Here is an 18,187-nt window from a genome sequence, read left to right on the forward strand (position 1 = left end):
ACAAAATTCTGCATAGCTTTTGTTACAGTGTGGCTTATAATGGTTAGCATATTGCTAGGAAATAAATATCAGCCAATACTATTGGTTAAGACCGTGATAGCAATACCGTAACTCCAGTAGTCTTACCACTGTATACCATATTGTACTTACCAGTTGTATATTATACCAGTAGTGACATTGTTATTGGATAAATCAAGTAAAACATGTTAGAAATTGGTATGAGAAGTAGCAAGTCTCAACAGGGCTACTTATCAAATGTATTACAGGTATTCAAGGAGCTGGTAAGTATGTATGCCTGTAGTGGTTGGCCTCTTAAAATTTATGAAACTTTGATAGCAACTTGTGTCTAATAAATATCCTTTCAAGTAGGGTGCAAGCTAGTACAACCCCTTGTAGATTTAAAGCATTGCCCCTTGAATGCCAACAGGTGGAAACATGTGATTTGAAAGCAATCGCTACTAGAAGTGGTCTGCACCAAACAGCCTTAACCCACCAGCTTGTTGTTAGCCTTTCTTGTGCCAGTGTTTACTATTTGCTTAGCCCCTGGAGTCTCTTACCTTTACACTTTGAACTTAAGTTGAACCTTTATACCAACCGCGCAAGTCCTAACTCCAAGGGCAACATTTACTTTTTACTGGTGTGTGACAAGAGCGGAGAGACGAGAATTTCAGGAAAGATGTCTGCTCGGAAGAAGCCGCAAGATCATTTGGTTTGTTTTTCTTGTACATGTAGATGTATAGAAGTACTGTTTATTCTGTGTGACAAGTCTGAATGGGTATTTGCCGAACTTTCTTACGATAGCAATCTGCATGTGCGTCTTATCAGAATGGGCGTTGTTTCTTTCTGGCATTGTGACAGGGTTATGCTGCCATGTTTAGGAACCTTAAGTGACTTCTTTTGTCACATGGAAATCTTAAGTTTAGCATATGGTTAGATTCTCATACTTGGAGGGTTTTTTTAACACAACGGTGAAAGGATCCAATGTAAAATCTAGACAACTTTTGCTGGTGAATTGTCTTTGTTATAGGTCATTGAACTCAACCTACTTTTAGGTCAGGCATTCTCTGAGTATTTGAAAAATACAGTTGTGTGTTAATTTTATGTTTATTTAGAAATAAAGCTACTGATCTTGGATAATTTATCCTCCTTTACATCCTCAACTTGCATGTGTAAAGAAACAAATTTTACACATGAATATCTTAAGCTTAATAACTTAAAGCCTAAAGCTCTCCAGCTTGAACCATATTGCTTACCCAGACAAGCTTATAACCTGTTCTTCAAGTTCAATATGTTAAGGGTTAAATCCCCTGAGCCTTCTGACCCAAGTGCCATTAGTTTTTGCCATATACTTCTGATCAATATGTTCCCTCCCCCTTGTAAATGTCTCTGCCTGAGGTCCTGCATGTTCTTCATGTGTCCCTGACCCCTTTCTTCCCACTGTAAGTCTCAAGGTCTTTTCATACTTCTTCAGCCTATAACATGCCAAAACCTCAACATTATGCTAGTGATGCTATCACTGCCCTAGCTGACCCTTAATTGTGGACCAAACTTGTGATTGACTGCTGCGCAGCCGACCGATGATGATGATGAACCTCAACGTAACCCTCCTCCATTTTCTCATCTTGAGTCTTAAGAATCAGATGTTCCCTGGTTTCTTCGGATCTGAGTGCCTAAATTTGCCATGTCATAAACTTGGTGTGTTCACTGCCCCACCGTCTCATCTTGAGTCTTAGGATGTTTTCTGATTTTTTGCAGGATCTGAGCACCTTTGATTACAATGTCTTAACCTTGATGTGTCTAGCACGCCCATTTTTTTATCTTAAGCTTTAAAATGTTCTCTGGTTTCTTTAACACCTGAGGATCATGCCATAACTTGGCATGTTTTCTCTCCCATTTTCTTATCTAACCTTAGTACATATTAAGAAGACTTTGTCCTATATTGTTTCTTCTCTTTGCAGCACCTGGGTGCCAATTGTCTTGACGTGTTTGCTCTCAATTTTCTTATCTTAAGTCTTAGAACTGGTCTCATACCTGTATTACTTAGAGTGGGCACTTTCACAGAGTCCCTCCGTGATAAAAATTGCACCCCAAAATTGTGTATTTAGCAAGATCGTAAATTATTTTTATTGCCCTCAACTGACATGAAATTAAAGAAATTGAGATGAAAGTTTGTGTATTTCTGACAGGATTTGGTAGGAAAGCTTAACAGAATTTGATCCATTGTCTGACATATGTTTGTTTGTCCTGAGCAATAGTGTTAGCGGCTGGAAAGTGCCTCTTGCCGATAGTGTTAATAAGTGCAGTAATTTAGATAAAAATTGATTCAGACGTCATATCTTTCGGACATATTTTTATGGATTATATTTATAGATAGAGAATAGGTGCTCTTGCACTTGAGTCAAGAAACTAAAACGCCTCCAGAAAAACTGTTTCTTTATTGGATTTTGCCCATGAAATGAGACCTTCTAAGCTAAAAGCTAAAGTTGCCATACATCACATTGTGATCACGTTGCGTAGACCTGGCACCCATCTCTGTTTCATAGCCCTGGGACCACACATAGTCTACTATAGCAGGGGGCAAGTCCACTGGTAGCGAAGTGTGTTTAGCTTCCATACTCTTCCTCTTAGTAGAGAAAGAAGTATGTACCATTTTAAGAGTCTTTGGTATGACCCGGCTACAGCATCCAGTCTTGGTGGTCTTACATCCAAGTACTGTCTGGACTCTGGACTACATGTTGCTAGACCTTCTGCAGCACATTGGTGCCTTTCCCATGCCCAACATGTTGGCTCCATATTATCTCATGTCTAAACTTTTTGTTCCCTCCTGCAGGACCTGAGTGCCTTCGCCATGCCGTACCTTGAGGAGGGTCGCGAGGCCAGCCTGTCTCCAGACGGGGAGGTGGCCAGCCTCCTGCCGCCCCGCGACCAGGTCATGTCTGTGGAAGCAAGGAGGGTCAGTACAACTTCAGTTCACACTCCCAAGCCTAAACTGCTCACTTTCTGATTTTTTAGCAGTTAAGAATATTGTGCGACTGTCTATCTTCTTGCTAGCTACTGCTACTTTTAAGATTTCTAGCTTTATCATACTCTGTACAATTATCAGAACAAGAAGATCAGATTCTATTCTATACAGGGTTTGATAGCATTTAAAGTTTATCACAGTTTGCCAATAGTATATCTATGTGACAGTCACTTTTGTGTTGCTTTTTGTATGAAATTCAATGTAGATGTTACATGTATTTCAAAGCACAGTGTTTTCTTTGATTAATTTTTGTCCTACTACATGTTAATATATCTTTTGCTTCATGGATGGGTTGTGTACACATTCTTTGAAGGTTTACGTCTTTTGCCTAATGCATGTGTACACATTCTTGTTTTTCTTTTTTTCCTCACTTCTGTACAGGTGACAGGGGACATGGTCAGTGCTGTAAAACGCTTCCCTTATATGGGTGGTACCATTTCATTTAGTCGCTTCAGTGCTACATTTGGTTGAACTTTTCTTCTAGATCTTTTTCTTTACAAGTTTGCCTTTTAGTTTCTTTTACTTCTTGACTGGATACTCCTAGTTCTGTCCTTTGAGTGATTCTTACTGTTTAGACTCTTTTTAGGCTAGTATAACACATATTTTCCACAATTTTTTAGTTGCTTTGCTGTAATTTCTCTTGGCTTTGTGTGCAGCCTTGCTGTCTGTAGTGTTGTAGTAGAACAGGGATGTTTTCATATAAGAATTCATTGATCACTTAATGTGCAACCCCGTTTTTGTAGGCCCAGTATCGTGCAGGAAGGCAGCTTTCTGCGCCACCCAAGATGGAAATCAAGCAAGTCTACGGCCGTCCAACCACGCCGCAGGACAAAGCTGACAAAACCTCGCCCAAAAGCCCCTCCAATAAAAAGCGTAAGTAATGTGCTGTGAACCAGCAAAGGCACGCGTGCTAGTAAAGCTGTTGGAAAAGAAGCTGTTATATCCTATGTTGGGCTCTAAATCCTGCATAGCACTTGTGGACAGTACAGGAGAGAAGTAGCAAAAGGCTCCAGTACCTGATGCATTTATCATCAGTTGAAAGTCAAGACCTAGCTTGCTGTAAAAAGACAGTTACTGAGCCTGATTCATGAATGGCTAACTGATATGTGATGTTATTTGGCCAGTAATGCCAGACAAGTGTCACCTGAGATGACACTGCAAGTAGTAAATATTCATGCAGCGCTGCCAGTTTGTGGTGTAAAGGGCCTTGACCTTTGACCCTGGTAACCATAGCAACCTTGGGCTGTAGCTTGCAGTTGGAGCTGAGCTGGCGGTGATAATGTGCCATTGTGACTGACGTTTTAACCTCATGTGTACTTTCTCCCTAGGCATCAGCTTCCCCTCCCCCCTGAAACTCCGCATGCCTGATTTTAGGCTGTCACCACAGGCAAGCCGCAGGAGAGCGCATACATTCTGTAAATACCTTTTCTTTTGAGGAAGTACTAACTTTTGCCTTTCTTGATGTTTTGTGAAAGTACAGTAGCATCTTGGCTCTCCCTTCTTGAATGCTAATATCCCTTCAAACGAACTAATGGCTCCCTCTGAAGTTTAGGCCATACCATTTTTAAGTGTCATCTTTCCTCAAGGACACCCTTGTTTACCCTTCAGAAAGGAACATTTCATGTAGATGTAGCAGCTGTTGACAAGTGGAATAGGAAATGCCATTCTTGCCATATATGTGAGTCGCAGTACTAGAGCTATCATCAATTTCAATTCATTGGGTCAAGCTATTGAAAACATTCACTCCTTCATCAGTCTATGTTTTAAGTTGCTTAAACCTGTACAAAACCAAGTCATTCTTTGTCATCTCGATCCCAATATAGTCATCTCACAGCCATGCACATGCGTTCGGCATTTCATAGTTATCCGTCATAACATCATTCTCGGTCTCCAGTTGATTCATCCTAACTCTTGACCTTAATTTGCATACAATTTGGATGTGGGGACAAATGACTTTAAAGTACATTCTTGTTTAAAAAAGATGGAATTTCTCTTTCCTTTAAACAACTGAAAAAAACAAACAATATGTCTTCAAACTTGCTGTCATATGGTAACAACTGATTCATCTCTAGCCTATGCAAGTCAAGGTCAAGGGTGGAATAAAAATCAAACCCCAGAAAGGCATCATTGTTCTTCTCTTGAGAATGATGTCATTGTTAAAAGTATAACCTAATACCAAAGTTGATTTCAGGTTTTTTAGCAAAGGCAATATCAGCAGCCAGTGATGGAAACCAACTATCACAAAGTTTAACATTTTTATGTTATAATCCTTTAGTATTTTGAATAACAGTTACTTCATTATGCCTAAACTGTTTGTGTGTCTGTTTGTGTGATACTCAAAATGATAAAGTTTGATTTGTAAATTGATAACTTTGGTTGTGGGTAAATCAAAGGTGGTGTCTTAATCTATGGTGGTTGGGTGCCCCTTGGTATCCCTTCTGCTGATCGCAGTTTTCTTTGAAATTATGATAATTGCTATTACTATTAATCTTTCTACACAAAAAGACTCTTGATGTTGTTAACTAAACTTGGAGAGTTGTTGTTCAACTTCTATGTTTTTAATTTAAAACTCCATTCTTTGAGCTCATCCAGGCATTATTTCTGCATACCAGTAGTTAAGCATAAGCGCAATCCTGTATCGATAAAGCTGTTAGAATAGCTACAGTAACAACATTGTTTGCTCTGCACTTGGCCTGTCTCTTTTTAACCCTCCCAGTGCCATGGGCTGATTTTATAGCTTACTTCTAATCGGCCCTGGTGTTTGGTGGGTTAATAACAGACCAGGTAATTAGAAGTTAGCAATCAAAAGTGATGCAAGTATAAGAAGGACTGTTACTGTTTCAATCCCTGTATCCCCTTTATGAGCCACCCCCAGTCTTACCTGTTTTGCAGCCTATTGTATATAATACATAAGCCACAAAACAAATTATAAAAACTCAAGAAAGATTCTTTGAATGTGTCGGTTAATTTCAATCTCCATAGAAAGTTGTCAAAGCTAACCCCATGAATTATGTTAATTGACACAAATTATCCAATTGTTATATTGATTTGATGTTGACAATGACATTCAAAATATGCAAATAATCCATAAAGCAAGCTGCAGTTTGAATCATTGTTTTATGTGTATCATTTATGTCTGTTAGCAGCAATACATGTACTATGTGTTAAGATAATGTACATCAATGTTACCAGCATAGTTCTGTAGCTTAGATGGAAATCATAGTGATCAGAAATTAGATGAAATCGTTGTCATCAGTTTTTTAAAGAAAATATTGTTTACATGCATTTGTAGTATATCTAGAATGGCTGTGAATTAGAAAGTCATGAGAACCATTATGTACATGTATGAAGGTATAGGGCAACTTGCATTTCCAATGACACCTGTTGCAAAGTTCACTTTTGACATTTCAAAAATAGATCTGATTTGAAGTTTGGATACAGACATATCATGCAGAAATAGTGGGATTTCCTGACAAGAATTTCTCACAAGTTACTCATCAACAGCAATGAGACAAAACCTTGGAGTCTGTAGGTTTTTCTGAACTTGATTGTGATATGTCCCTAGAAATGCGTTTATCCTCTCAAAAATCCAGACACATGTGGTGCATGGTAGTAATGCACATTCGTCAAGTCATATTTTCCCCTGATCGTCATGTAACGCTAGTTTACCTTTATTCCTTGGGTAACCTATATATATCCATTGCTTTTAAAAACAGGATATTTTGGGATATCAGGTCGATGGATGTTAGTTTCAAGTTGCAATATTTTTAGGATATTGTAGTTTAAAACTACCACCCGTCGATTTGAAGTGCCTAAATACGCTGTTTTCAAAATCAACAGATATAGGTTACCCAACGGATAAAGGTGAACTAGCTTTACAGATGAGTGCAGAGTATCATACAAATTTAAATGTTTCTCCTGTAGGTATCAGGATGCAACATGCAACCTCCATTCTGGTTATAATTGGTTTAGGAAGTGGGTTAGCCCAAACGTACGCAGGTGTGGGAACCAAGTAAGCCTTACTTACATCAGCTGCATAGTTAGAGTGGAAGAGTGTGGGATTAGGATTAGGACAGGATTGTCACATATAGCTGTAGCAATGCATGCTCTGGCTTTGCCTTGCAGCCGGGAGCTCCGGAGGTCGTCCGGAGGTTGTCACCCGCGTACAGCTGGAAAACTACGTATTTGAGCCCGGAAGGCCGGAATCCAGACTTCGGACAAGATCACTAAGTAAATATATAGCTTAGAGTTAGAACTGGCCAACTTCCAACATTGTGATTAACTCTGTTTTCCTGTGATCTCCATCTGTGTCTGAGACTAGAAACCTACAACAATGAAAGGAAAGTCTGTCATAACTGTATACCAAAATGTAGGAAACAATTCAAATTTGTACCATATACTTGGTTTGCATGGTCACAAGGATTGCTTGCAGACCAAACTTTGCAAAAAGACTAACATTGGAAAAAAACAGATGCAACAAATTTGGAACGTGGCCAGTTAGCTACTCTGCCCAGTCTAGCCAATTGGACATGATTATATATAGCATCATGTATAGCATGATAAGTTTAGTGCATTAGTCAGGACAGCACTATGTTGTGACAGTAGTTGAATTTAAGATGGGGCTTAGCTGTTGATGTCTGTATGTATGCATGTACTCTCTTTCTGAATGTGTCACACTGTCATGTACATGTGTTCTCTACTGTTGTGTCTATACATGTGTTCTGTATATACTTTGTATTTCTTGTGGGCTTTGGATGGTCCCTTTAGTCTCTACAGAGTTGAACAAATTGAGAACCAGTCGAGGCATTGGAACTCAGAGGCAAGATCAGAATCTCTGCCAAATACAAAATGTATCTGCCCTATTTCAGCTGATTTCTTTATATGCTTGACCTGTACCTGTTGTAGACTAGATGTGGAGGTTTAGTTTGCCAACTTGTACTCTAATTTACTTGATAAGTTTCTATGAGCTTCAACCGGCACAAATTGTCCATCTTTAACATCAGTTATTACCGAGTCTTGAATAGGGCTAAAGTCAATGTAAGTAATTTTTTTAAAATTATGTTGATAATTTTTATTGCATATTCATGCCCGTAGGCTAAATACACAAAGGACCGCATGTGGTCTTATGGATGAAAAAAAATTACTAAACCTATACAATACTTTTAAACTAGACTAAATGGAAAAAGAACTAAGACGTTTTGATTATGTATTAAATACTAAATAATAACAAACTTAATATCAAGTTAGCAAGTCAAAATAGATAAAGCCAATAACTACCAAATCTTGCTTGTAGCACATAATAACTTAAAGGTCTGCTACGCAGTTTTTTGCGCTCAAATTTGAAATATTCTAGAACTAAGAAATCTCAGATTCACTACTACTTTTTGACACTTTTGTGTCATTATTTCACATTTGCAACGTAGAGAATTAGCCTACAAACATTTCGTCCTACGCGCGCTGTAACTTTCTGACCTCCCTAGATAGGCACCGGTGAGAATTCGAACAAGAATCAATCATCAACGGTTCGTTCGGAAGAAAAAAAATGGCTGAAACCCAGCGCTGGTGTGCAGATTCACAGGTTTTCAAACGCGCTCGCACGGCGAAAATATCGACTCCCGACATACCTTGAATAGTGTTCCGTAACATGGTAGGCTTGATTCAACTAACTATATAAAGAAATGGCCGGAAAATGGATTTTTTGTTTTCAGTTTGAAGCGCAAAAAACTGCATAGCAGACCTTTAAACTGATTTTGGCCTAGTGAGCATGTTATTTAGCATCTGTTCCAGAAAAGCAGCAAAATCACTTCAGACCACTTCCTGACCCCTGTACAATCCATTGACGTCCTTTCTCCCTTAAACACACTGATATTTTTGTTCAAACAAAATAAATTGGAACTGTTCTCTCCAGATGTTAAGACGGCGGGATGTGAGATCAAGGGACGGACCACAAAAGACCCCCGGGGAGGTTATCATAACTAAATGAAATAACAGTAATTATAAATTAAAAATGGAAAATAGTAATGCACAACAAACCTGAAGAAATGACTACAAGACGGCACAGAGTCATACATTTATTAGTTAGCAGGAAAAGATTTGTACCAACATCTTTATACCAGATTCCCTATGTTCTATGGTCTACCCCTAAGTTTATATTGAAGCAAGATCTGGAAGAGGCAAGACACAATGGGAGTAGTCATAAGTAGGTACACGTATATGTGCAGTCATGGTCAATAATCAGTGGTTTGGTCAACCCAAGATTAATTCTATTTAGAGTTATAAACACCTTCTATACCCAACTGCAGTAGTTTAGGTTCTGGAGTTATCACCAGGTAGATGTAGAGAATGCCATTTCTTCATGCCGGTTACAGTGTTTTAAATTGTGGTCACCATCAGTGTCTGAAAAAAAAGCAGTTAACAAAAACTGTGTTAAGCTCCTTTCATTCTTCTGAATGAAGAAATGATGTAGGAACGTAGTCAATACATCCCAGTCATAAGGGGTTCTGTCAATTGTTGGGTTCCATTTTTCCAAGTATGTGTAACATGTGGGTGACTTGTATTTCAAGCAGTTTACCATGTTGGTTATTTGAACTGTCTATCACGTTCTACCAGACTGTATTTATTCTTATTTCTATATGTGTAACATGAACATGTACACGCATGGTAAAAATGTGTAAAAACATGTTGACTGAATAATTTTCTTCACCTTCAGGCATCAGGTGTGTTACAAGATTGTACATAATCCCACACTCATTTGGTTGTTTCTTCTATTCACAATCTTTAAGACTGATCACATGCTTTTCAAAAATTGAAGTTTTCACTATTATAGTAACTGTTTACTGGATGTGCAGTTTTCTTGTATTTTTCTGCAAGTCTTTCCGAAGGCCTTGTGAACATGTTTTAGCTGAAACTACAGTAATTAAAATTTTGTGCAAAATAGATTCTAGCAATCCCTCCTGCAGTCCCTATGGTGACATTATCAAGAGGGCTTTACATTTCGTCACTTCCATGACTTGAGAAATTCTAGAACAAGGTAACCCTTAGTGCAGCCTATGTTTTCTTTGTGTCTTATTGAAACATCTAGTAGGTGTTACTCACTAATTACTCTATTTGTAGTATGTCATCTTTCCATTCATCGACTTTTCCTCCTTTGTGTGTTTCAATCATCAACTTACTTGGCTTTTTAACCTTTTCTTTCTGTCTTGCTGTGTTACAGTGAAGGGGTAAAATAGCCACTGCTTATACTAGTGCTAGTTATTGTACATAGATCATGGATGTCAATATGAAATATACAGATGTCATAGGTTCTTCTTGCTCTACTGTAAATGCTGCAAGGTCGTGGGGACTTAATTTCGCGTTAGTGGAAAAGTGGAGTGTTCGCAGTGGTTTTAAATTTGCTGTAACACTGCCTCGCGAAAACGGCGAACATTTCTGTATTAAATTTTACAGTATGTACAGTGGTATCCACCTGATTGTGTGCACTTCAACCGTGCTATCTCACTTTGTGCTCTCTTCACAGCATCTTATACCTCTGAATCTCTCTTGTTAATCATCTGTAGCTTTTCCTTCTCCCTGATCGTGTTTGTGATGTTGCCACTTCAAGTCAAGACATTGTGTCATAATTCTGCTATTTTTAGCTTTCATTCAGCTCTTGCTTCCTCCATCCAACTGATCACAACAACTACAGCCATATTACACCTAACTGTATGTCTTTAGTGAATCAAAGTGAACATGAATTTTTTCAGTTTTCCTTTCAAGGAAATGTAACGCTGGTTCACCTTAATCCGAGGGTAACCTACATTCGTTGTTTGTAAGAAAAAAAGTATTTAGGGATATGAAGACGGTGGTTTCAAATCGGAACATTTTGAAAATACTGCAAGTTTGAAACCACTCTCCGCAGACTTAATACTCCTAAATGTGCTGTTTTTAAAGACAATGGATAAAGGTCACCCCATGGATAAAGGTGAACTAGCGTTATATTCATCTGTTGTAATGTCATCAATACACCGTTATTGGTTTCTAGGTTTCTAGGATTTGGCTTTGTTGTTCGGTCAAGAGATTGTTGACCTGATACAAAAAGTTGTCATCAGGTGCCAATCTACATGTTGTCAGACTTCGATAGGTTCCTACATGATTCAGTTGAGTGCTGTTATTATGTATCAAATATGCTGACACTTGCTGGAAGCCTTTTGACCTTTCCTGTTCTTTACTTGTCTTCAGGTGGTCCAGGGGGATCTGCTGTCAAACAGGACCTCAACAAAGAGGCAGTGCTTCGGCAACGGTCACGGACAATGAGCGGACAGAACAACGGTGCAGAGCGACCGTTCTTCCTGGTAAGGAAACCATGGTTATGATCTTAATTCTCCAGTTTTCATGCAGACATGAACTTTGAAGTACATGTACCATGTGTCAGTTTCTGTTTCTGGATTGGCTGCAATGAAAAATCAGGAATTCAAGAACTTCAAGTTTTCAGACTCACATGGGTTAGCAGGGATCAGTTCTATATCGTGTTGTTAGAAATACATGACTGTTCAGTGGTAATAGTGATTTCATGTCAGAGAACATAAAGCGATCTACCAATATTGAAGTGTGTTGTAGGTAGTTTTTTTCAGTAATTAGTTCTGGGATGCACATTTGTTTGATTCCAGCCAACAATACTGCAGACAAGTCAGCCAGTCTGGGAAAATGTGTCCAACCAAAGAAGAGCCTTGTCTTAATGTTTGCTCGATCCCACCAAATAGAAGCATTAAACAGTGTTATGGTGTGGATGCATTGACATCCTCTCACATGTAGTTACCATATCAGTGGAGAATAGTGTGATGATGAATCAGCTTGGCTGCATTTTTGGCTTCTCTGTCTAAAAAGAGACACCTTTTGTATGTTGGTGGTACTACATGTGGTAGCATCTATAATGTAAACTGCCCATGATAATCACTTGTGTTGCTATGAACTTGACTATTTAGGACTAGTTCTTACTACCGGTACTCCCAGAAATTTAAACAATATGTCTTCAAGTTGTCTTTATTTTGATTGCTTCAGCACTTGCTACATGGTCTAGTAGTAGTTTCAAGGGAAGTTCTACAGTAACAGTTGGTCCTATTTCTTAAAGGAAAAGTCCAAATTATATTCCTTAGATACTCAAGCAACCTGATAGTTTTACCTGTTAGACATCTGTTATAAGCTTGTTGAATTATTGAGTGAAATGGAATACAAGAAGCATAGTGGTTCCTATCTTTTCAACATGTAGACAGCGTAAGAGAGACATCTTTTGATCTTTAGTAGTATTGCAGCTTCCCATCCGTCCACATTATGGGTCAACACCCTCATGCCCATATAAGGAAATGTAAAGCTTTCCCTCAAAGGTCAAAGTTCAGGCTTTTTTGTTACTTTACGTGACCAGCATCACACAATAGTACACCTCGTGGGGAGGGCCAGTACTCGTATCTGTCAGCAGCATTCCAGTATCGTATGGAAGTAAGTTTATCTGAATTCTTCAAGTATTGGGCTAGGGGAGTTTGAAGCCTCCTTAACACATATTTTAGGCCTGTGGTGTTGTGTTGTATTTATGTCATGGAACGATTGTTGTGTCTAAATACAAAGGTACCGGTTGAGTGGTATGGGGTATTTCCTCTGTCATTGTGCTTTTATTCTGTCGGGTAGTTCAAATGTCGTAGAGCTCAAAGTACAGCGTTTGGTTCTCTTGTACTACCTACATTTGTTTGTACAATCAATCTGTCACTGCTTGCCAATAATACACCTTCGATTGCATTGTACCAGTTCATGATACATTTATTATCTTTGGAAAAAGAATATACTGAAATGTGTGTTACAGTAAAATGGTTTATCACCATAAAGGCACACGGTTACCTGTGTGTAGGGTGTGGTCAATTGATTCTTGCCTAGGCAGATACTAACTGTATGTACATTTGTATTGGTTAAGTAAATTGTCAGTAACAGCTCATGATTTTTTGACATAGTCTGTCTACTAGGTTTAGTATATTATGGTCTGTGTTTAAAACATCAGCCAAGGGTCAGTCAGGAGGTGAGGATAGGCAACAAATGGCATCTGTGTTAGATTGATCAGGTTCTTAACCACTCCATAGCTATCCATGTTAAGGGTGAGTCACAAAGCGTATTTTGGAGAGTTGAATACTGATTCTAGTACAGTTTTCTGTTTGGAAATCACCTTTGAATTTCCAACTTAAAAATTCCATTCCGTATTGTATATCACCGTCAAATCATTGCATCAAGGTTAGATCATTGCATCATATCATGAGCTGGCTTTCTCTAAGTCTGGTAACCTTGGTGGCACATGGGGTCTTCACACTCAAATCACAGGTTTACCCTTGGGCAGATTGTCTATCGTCATAGTAGTAGTCCTAGTCTTTGTAATGTAAATCATGAACACTGTACTGAGCCGGTCAGACTGGAGTAGGGTTTCCCGCCTTTTGGTTTAATCAGGTAGGTCACGGTGTTCTTACCTTTAATTTATCTGAAAAGGCCAGGCATTTCTTTGCTCTTTTGTCAAGATATACTGCTTTACCTTGATGTTTCAATGTTGATGTGACAGTTTTTGATGGCTCTGTTAGGAATAGGAAAGGAATAATGCAGTCCATAGAAAAATGGAGGGCAATACCAGGCCTGAAATTAAGCCTTCAAACCAAGGTCTACTCTAACCATATGGCTCCCCTTTGTCTCCTTTGTTGGTGCAGACTTCACTGGGTGCCAGGCTAGGGCAGCACAGTAATTGTGTAGAATTAGATGGGAGTGGTCTAATTATTGCCTTACAGGCCTGTATACAAAATAGCAAGATGGGTGGAGTTTTCATTCATTAATTGAAACCTGATCATTGAAACATAATAGTGTGTTGAATAGAGCTTGTAAATATTTTGTGTGCATGTGGGATATACAGTAGCCTGATCACATTTATACTTCAACCCTAGTAGGAGTCACATTTGTACATGCCGCAGCAGATCCCACTGGACAATTTTTCCAGCTATGTGTTATTTTCTGACTGTGATTTTCTGATAGCTGCTGATAGAGGTGCTTTAAGTTTAACCCAGTGCACGTACAACACTTCGGAAATCATTCATATACAGGTCCCAAATACTGGAATATCAACATACCAGTAACTGTACCTGAATGGACTAACTCTCGTAGCATATCATATATAAATATATATATACATGTATGTGTGTGTATATATCTTGTTGACTTTTTTTGTCACTAGAAATGTGTTATTCCTTTAGAAGCACTGCAAACAAGTGAAATCACTGTAATGTATGGTCATTGAAATCAGGACCATCTTTGATTTGTGATCCTATCAAAAGCATGGGTTTTCTGTATAAGATACCTGAAGTGTTAATTAAGATTTTGTGAAAAATTTCTGTTCATTCAATGTTTCTTTCATCATTGAAGACCACAGGTTACTTTGTATAAAAAATCAAATTATTCAGGTACTGGTACTGGTACAGGTACAGGTACAGGTACAGGTACTGGTGCAGGTACAGGTACAGGTATAGGTACAGGTAAAGGTACGGGTACAGGTACTGGTGCAGGTACTGGTAAAGGTATAGGTACAGGTCCGAACCTGTCTGTAGATCTATCTAACGTTTCCACTCAGTGTCCCACATGTTAATGACAAGTGGGTTCTGTGATTTATTAGCCATTATCAAGATTGACCAACTGTTCAAGGCCAGCCTTTCACCCCACCTACATACCTGGTCCCCATGGCAACACCTGACACTCACCCAGCCGCATGTTTAAACATCTGACCCTCAGCATTCCTGGTGACCCTTTATGACCTCATTAAGGCATGGAGGGTATTGTGCTAATACAGTACTGGCCATACATGTACAATGTATGTGACTATTTCACATGGAGGGTATTATGCTAATACAGTACTGGCTATACATCATGTCATGTATGTGACTATTTGTATACTAATTGGATCCAAACATTTTCGTTAAGGTCTCTTGCTTTGTGTGCCTTTGTGTATGATAATGTCCATATGCATCTCACCCAATTTCATGGTCATATGGGAGGTAGCCTGGTTACCAAAGCCCAGCCCGATCTTAAAGTACCTATCGCAACACGAAAGATATTTTTGAGGTTGGGGTATGGTATCCAGGCTATATGGGAGGATGTAAATTAAAGATTTTGCTTCATGGAAATAACTTACAAGTGTTTAGTCTATGTGGTTGTTCTAGGAAATCCATAATATGATCTGTAATTTGAATTCGTACATACATGTATAAACTGTCACAAATTCAAGCAGAAAATTTAGCCCTGAGTTGATTTCTGGTAAATGTATAATATGATAAGATACTTTCCTACCTGTGGTGATATGAATTATCAAATTATCTGGTATGACTGTAAGCTGTTTTATTTGCAATTGCTACAGTAATGGTGACGTCAACTCATGTGGTGGTGTGTTAAAACAACCCAAACATACTAGCTGTTGTCATGACTCATATCCACAGTGTTGCAGGCATTTAGTAATAGTATCTGATGTATCTTTGCTAATTGCCCCTCCCCTCCCCACTCTTACTGTACTTTCAAGGGTTTACACTATTCAACATGTCAACACTGAAGAGTAATGTACACACAATTACTAGTCTCTAGACTCAGGGAACATCTGCATATGGTTGTTGATTCCATGTTTAATAGAATAGTACCATCTGTTTCTGTTATCCAGACAAAGTCTTAGCAGCATGCTCATAATTTCTGTCCTGCTTCTAACATCTACGTTTAGCAAACATCTGAAAGGGCATACACCATCTGTGTAAGTAATGATAGAAAGAGACCTACAAGTTTTCTCTTCTACTGTTTTCTTTCCAATAACTATTTTGTTTTTAGTGACACATAACATTATTTCTCAAATGAAAGAAATTGTACAAATAAACCTGCATTCCTCTAAGTTCATTAAGCCATAAGCAATGAAAAGTATCAATGATTTTTACTTGTCTAAAAAGATTGACAACTATTTATTAATAAGTACCTTAAAGCTGGTAGCTTCCATCTATCATAATGCAGCCGATCATGAACATGTATTTGTATATATATATATATATATATATATATATATATATATACATATATATATACATATATATCTATATATATACATGTCCATTTGGAGTATTATATAACACAATCCTGTAGTAGGTTTGTGCTCTTTATCTAGATGTGGTTGTGAATGATAAAGGAAGGTTCAATGTACATGTAAACCCATGCCATTGTTTCTATACTTAATCATCATGATGCTTTATTAAGGGGGTGCTTAAAGTTAACCCTTCTAGGAGCAGTATTGTAGTCCAGCAGACGGCCTTCGGTAAAACATTCACCCCTCCATAATTTATGGTTTTTAAAGAATCCATTTATAGATAAGGTACAAGATTTATGTGTATGACCTCTTGGCTAAATATAAGCCATTCTGCTAGATGAGCAGAGAAACATGCACCTAAAGGTGTTTGATTATTCTAGGTGGAATGTATTGTTCCTGAAAATACACGTAGGAAGTGCAGATGTAGCCATAGAACAAAGGTTCTAGTGGAAGTCCTTTAATGTTTACTCACAATTGCGGTGCCAGGACGGAGGAGGTACAATGCTACATTCATGTGGTAACGCAAAGTCTACGTTGCTAGGTTCACCTGTGATATATGACCCCTTGTCAAAGTTTTGATCAAAGAAAACAGTTTTCTCACCATGCTTTGAGGATAAGGTGCTGGCATTGGCTGTAAGATTTGCCCAAACTGTAAACCTCTTCAGACTAGTTACCACTCAGAAGTCTTGTTTAAAAGGACTGGTGAGACATGTGCTGCGAGTGTGTGGTTCCATCAGAAGCTTGTTTGCACCGTATGTTACCTGGTTCTCCTGCGCACGTAAGATTTACAGGATTTTCAGCCTTTGATGAAGAAGGGGAGACCATGCTGCATTCTCTGGCTTCCATGCACCTTCCGAGGTTCCTCTACACGAAACAGCGATCGTTGATAGAAATGATCGAGCTTCAGCAGTTTCCTCAGTCGGGAACAAAAGTGGAAGTGATTGACAGAAAGCTTCATCGGGTAAAGCAATGTCCGAACATGAAAACTGTGTCCGAACAAGTCTCCATGCAGAATGGGCAGATACGGGACCAACCAAGCGACTCCAAATCTAATTGGTCTTTTTACAAGAAGCCCCAGAAGGAAGTTCTTTCTGTTCCTAAAGTCTTGCCACTAGAGGATGTCACTTCACAGGAATCAAATGAGGAGGAGAATGAACTACATGTTCGGACTATACAACCACTTAGTGTAGAAGCACAGCTTAGACGGTTGTCTCTAGAAGCTTTGGAACAGGACTCAGAGGATTTGAAGGGCTGGTTTTCATCTGAAGGGACAGAAGATGTGAGGTTATATGAAAGAAGGAAGGGACCAAGGATAGAGCCACTAAAGATGCCAGACTTCACAGAAGAGGATGTGTTCATGAGTGGAGATCTAGATGATAAAGTAGGTTCTCGATTTATATTTTCCCTTACCTTCAGTAACCCAGATGCCCTTTCCATGAGACAGAAATTACTGAGTACAGTGACCAAAATATTGGATTTGTCACCAAAATATTGGATTTGTCACCAAAATATTGGATTTGTGTGACCCTTGACTTCATTATTTCATACCTTTAGTATGATGTAAGATATTAAAGTATGATTGAAAAGACAGCATACAACCAAAGTGTAAAAAAAAAAATTGTTCTTTACCTCCGAAGTTGGTGGAGCTTCTTGTCAAATGTTTGGTCCCTCAGCGACGCAGTAGAAAAGTCTGTGGATGTTCTCGTCCAAACGCTGAGTGTTTGATCGACCTTCACATTGAATTCCCACCCCTTATTATTGCTATAGAGAACAGCTGATACATGGGATTTTATGGTCCTTATCACTAACATCTAGATATGGCGTTTCCAACTAGTTTATGGCACCCCTTTAGTAATAAAAGTTTTTATCAAAGGGAACAATTTTCTCACCATGCGCCAAGGATAACGTGTTGGCATTGCTGAGCTGAGGTTCACAGTAGTCACTACTTAGAACATATATGGAGGCACAAGATGTTATAAAGGACTGTTGAGACATGTGCTGCCTGTGTGTGGCTCCAGCAGAGGCTTGTTTGGATGGATTATTACCTTCTTCTGGTTCTCTGC

General features: G+C 38.7%; 1 protein-coding gene across 14 annotated transcripts in view; it reads left to right on the forward strand.

The window, feature by feature from the left end:
• Positions 1-18,187, forward strand: part of LOC118424034 (5'-AMP-activated protein kinase subunit gamma-1-like) — a 60,181-nt gene that overhangs the window by 26,563 nt on the left and 15,431 nt on the right. For 6 of the 14 annotated variants that reach the window (XM_035832472.1, XM_035832467.1, XM_035832465.1 and 3 more), the window contains exons 2-7: positions 2,831-2,953; positions 3,404-3,418; positions 3,766-3,895; positions 4,351-4,437; positions 7,148-7,252; positions 11,240-11,352. In XM_035832472.1, the coding sequence (XP_035688365.1) occupies positions 2,831-2,953; positions 3,404-3,418; positions 3,766-3,895; positions 4,351-4,437; positions 7,148-7,252; positions 11,240-11,352 (573 nt within the window). Of the gene's footprint in view, positions 1-604; positions 710-2,830; positions 2,954-3,403; positions 3,419-3,765; positions 3,896-4,350; positions 4,438-7,147; positions 7,253-11,239; positions 11,353-16,381; positions 17,506-18,187 lie in introns of those variants that run through there. The other 8 variants (XM_035832475.1, XM_035832468.1, XM_035832478.1 and 5 more) reach the window with 6 other exon arrangements.

Source organism: Branchiostoma floridae, chromosome 10 (assembly GCF_000003815.2).
Source record: "Branchiostoma floridae strain S238N-H82 chromosome 10, Bfl_VNyyK, whole genome shotgun sequence".
Lineage (NCBI taxonomy): Eukaryota > Metazoa > Chordata > Leptocardii > Amphioxiformes > Branchiostomatidae > Branchiostoma > Branchiostoma floridae.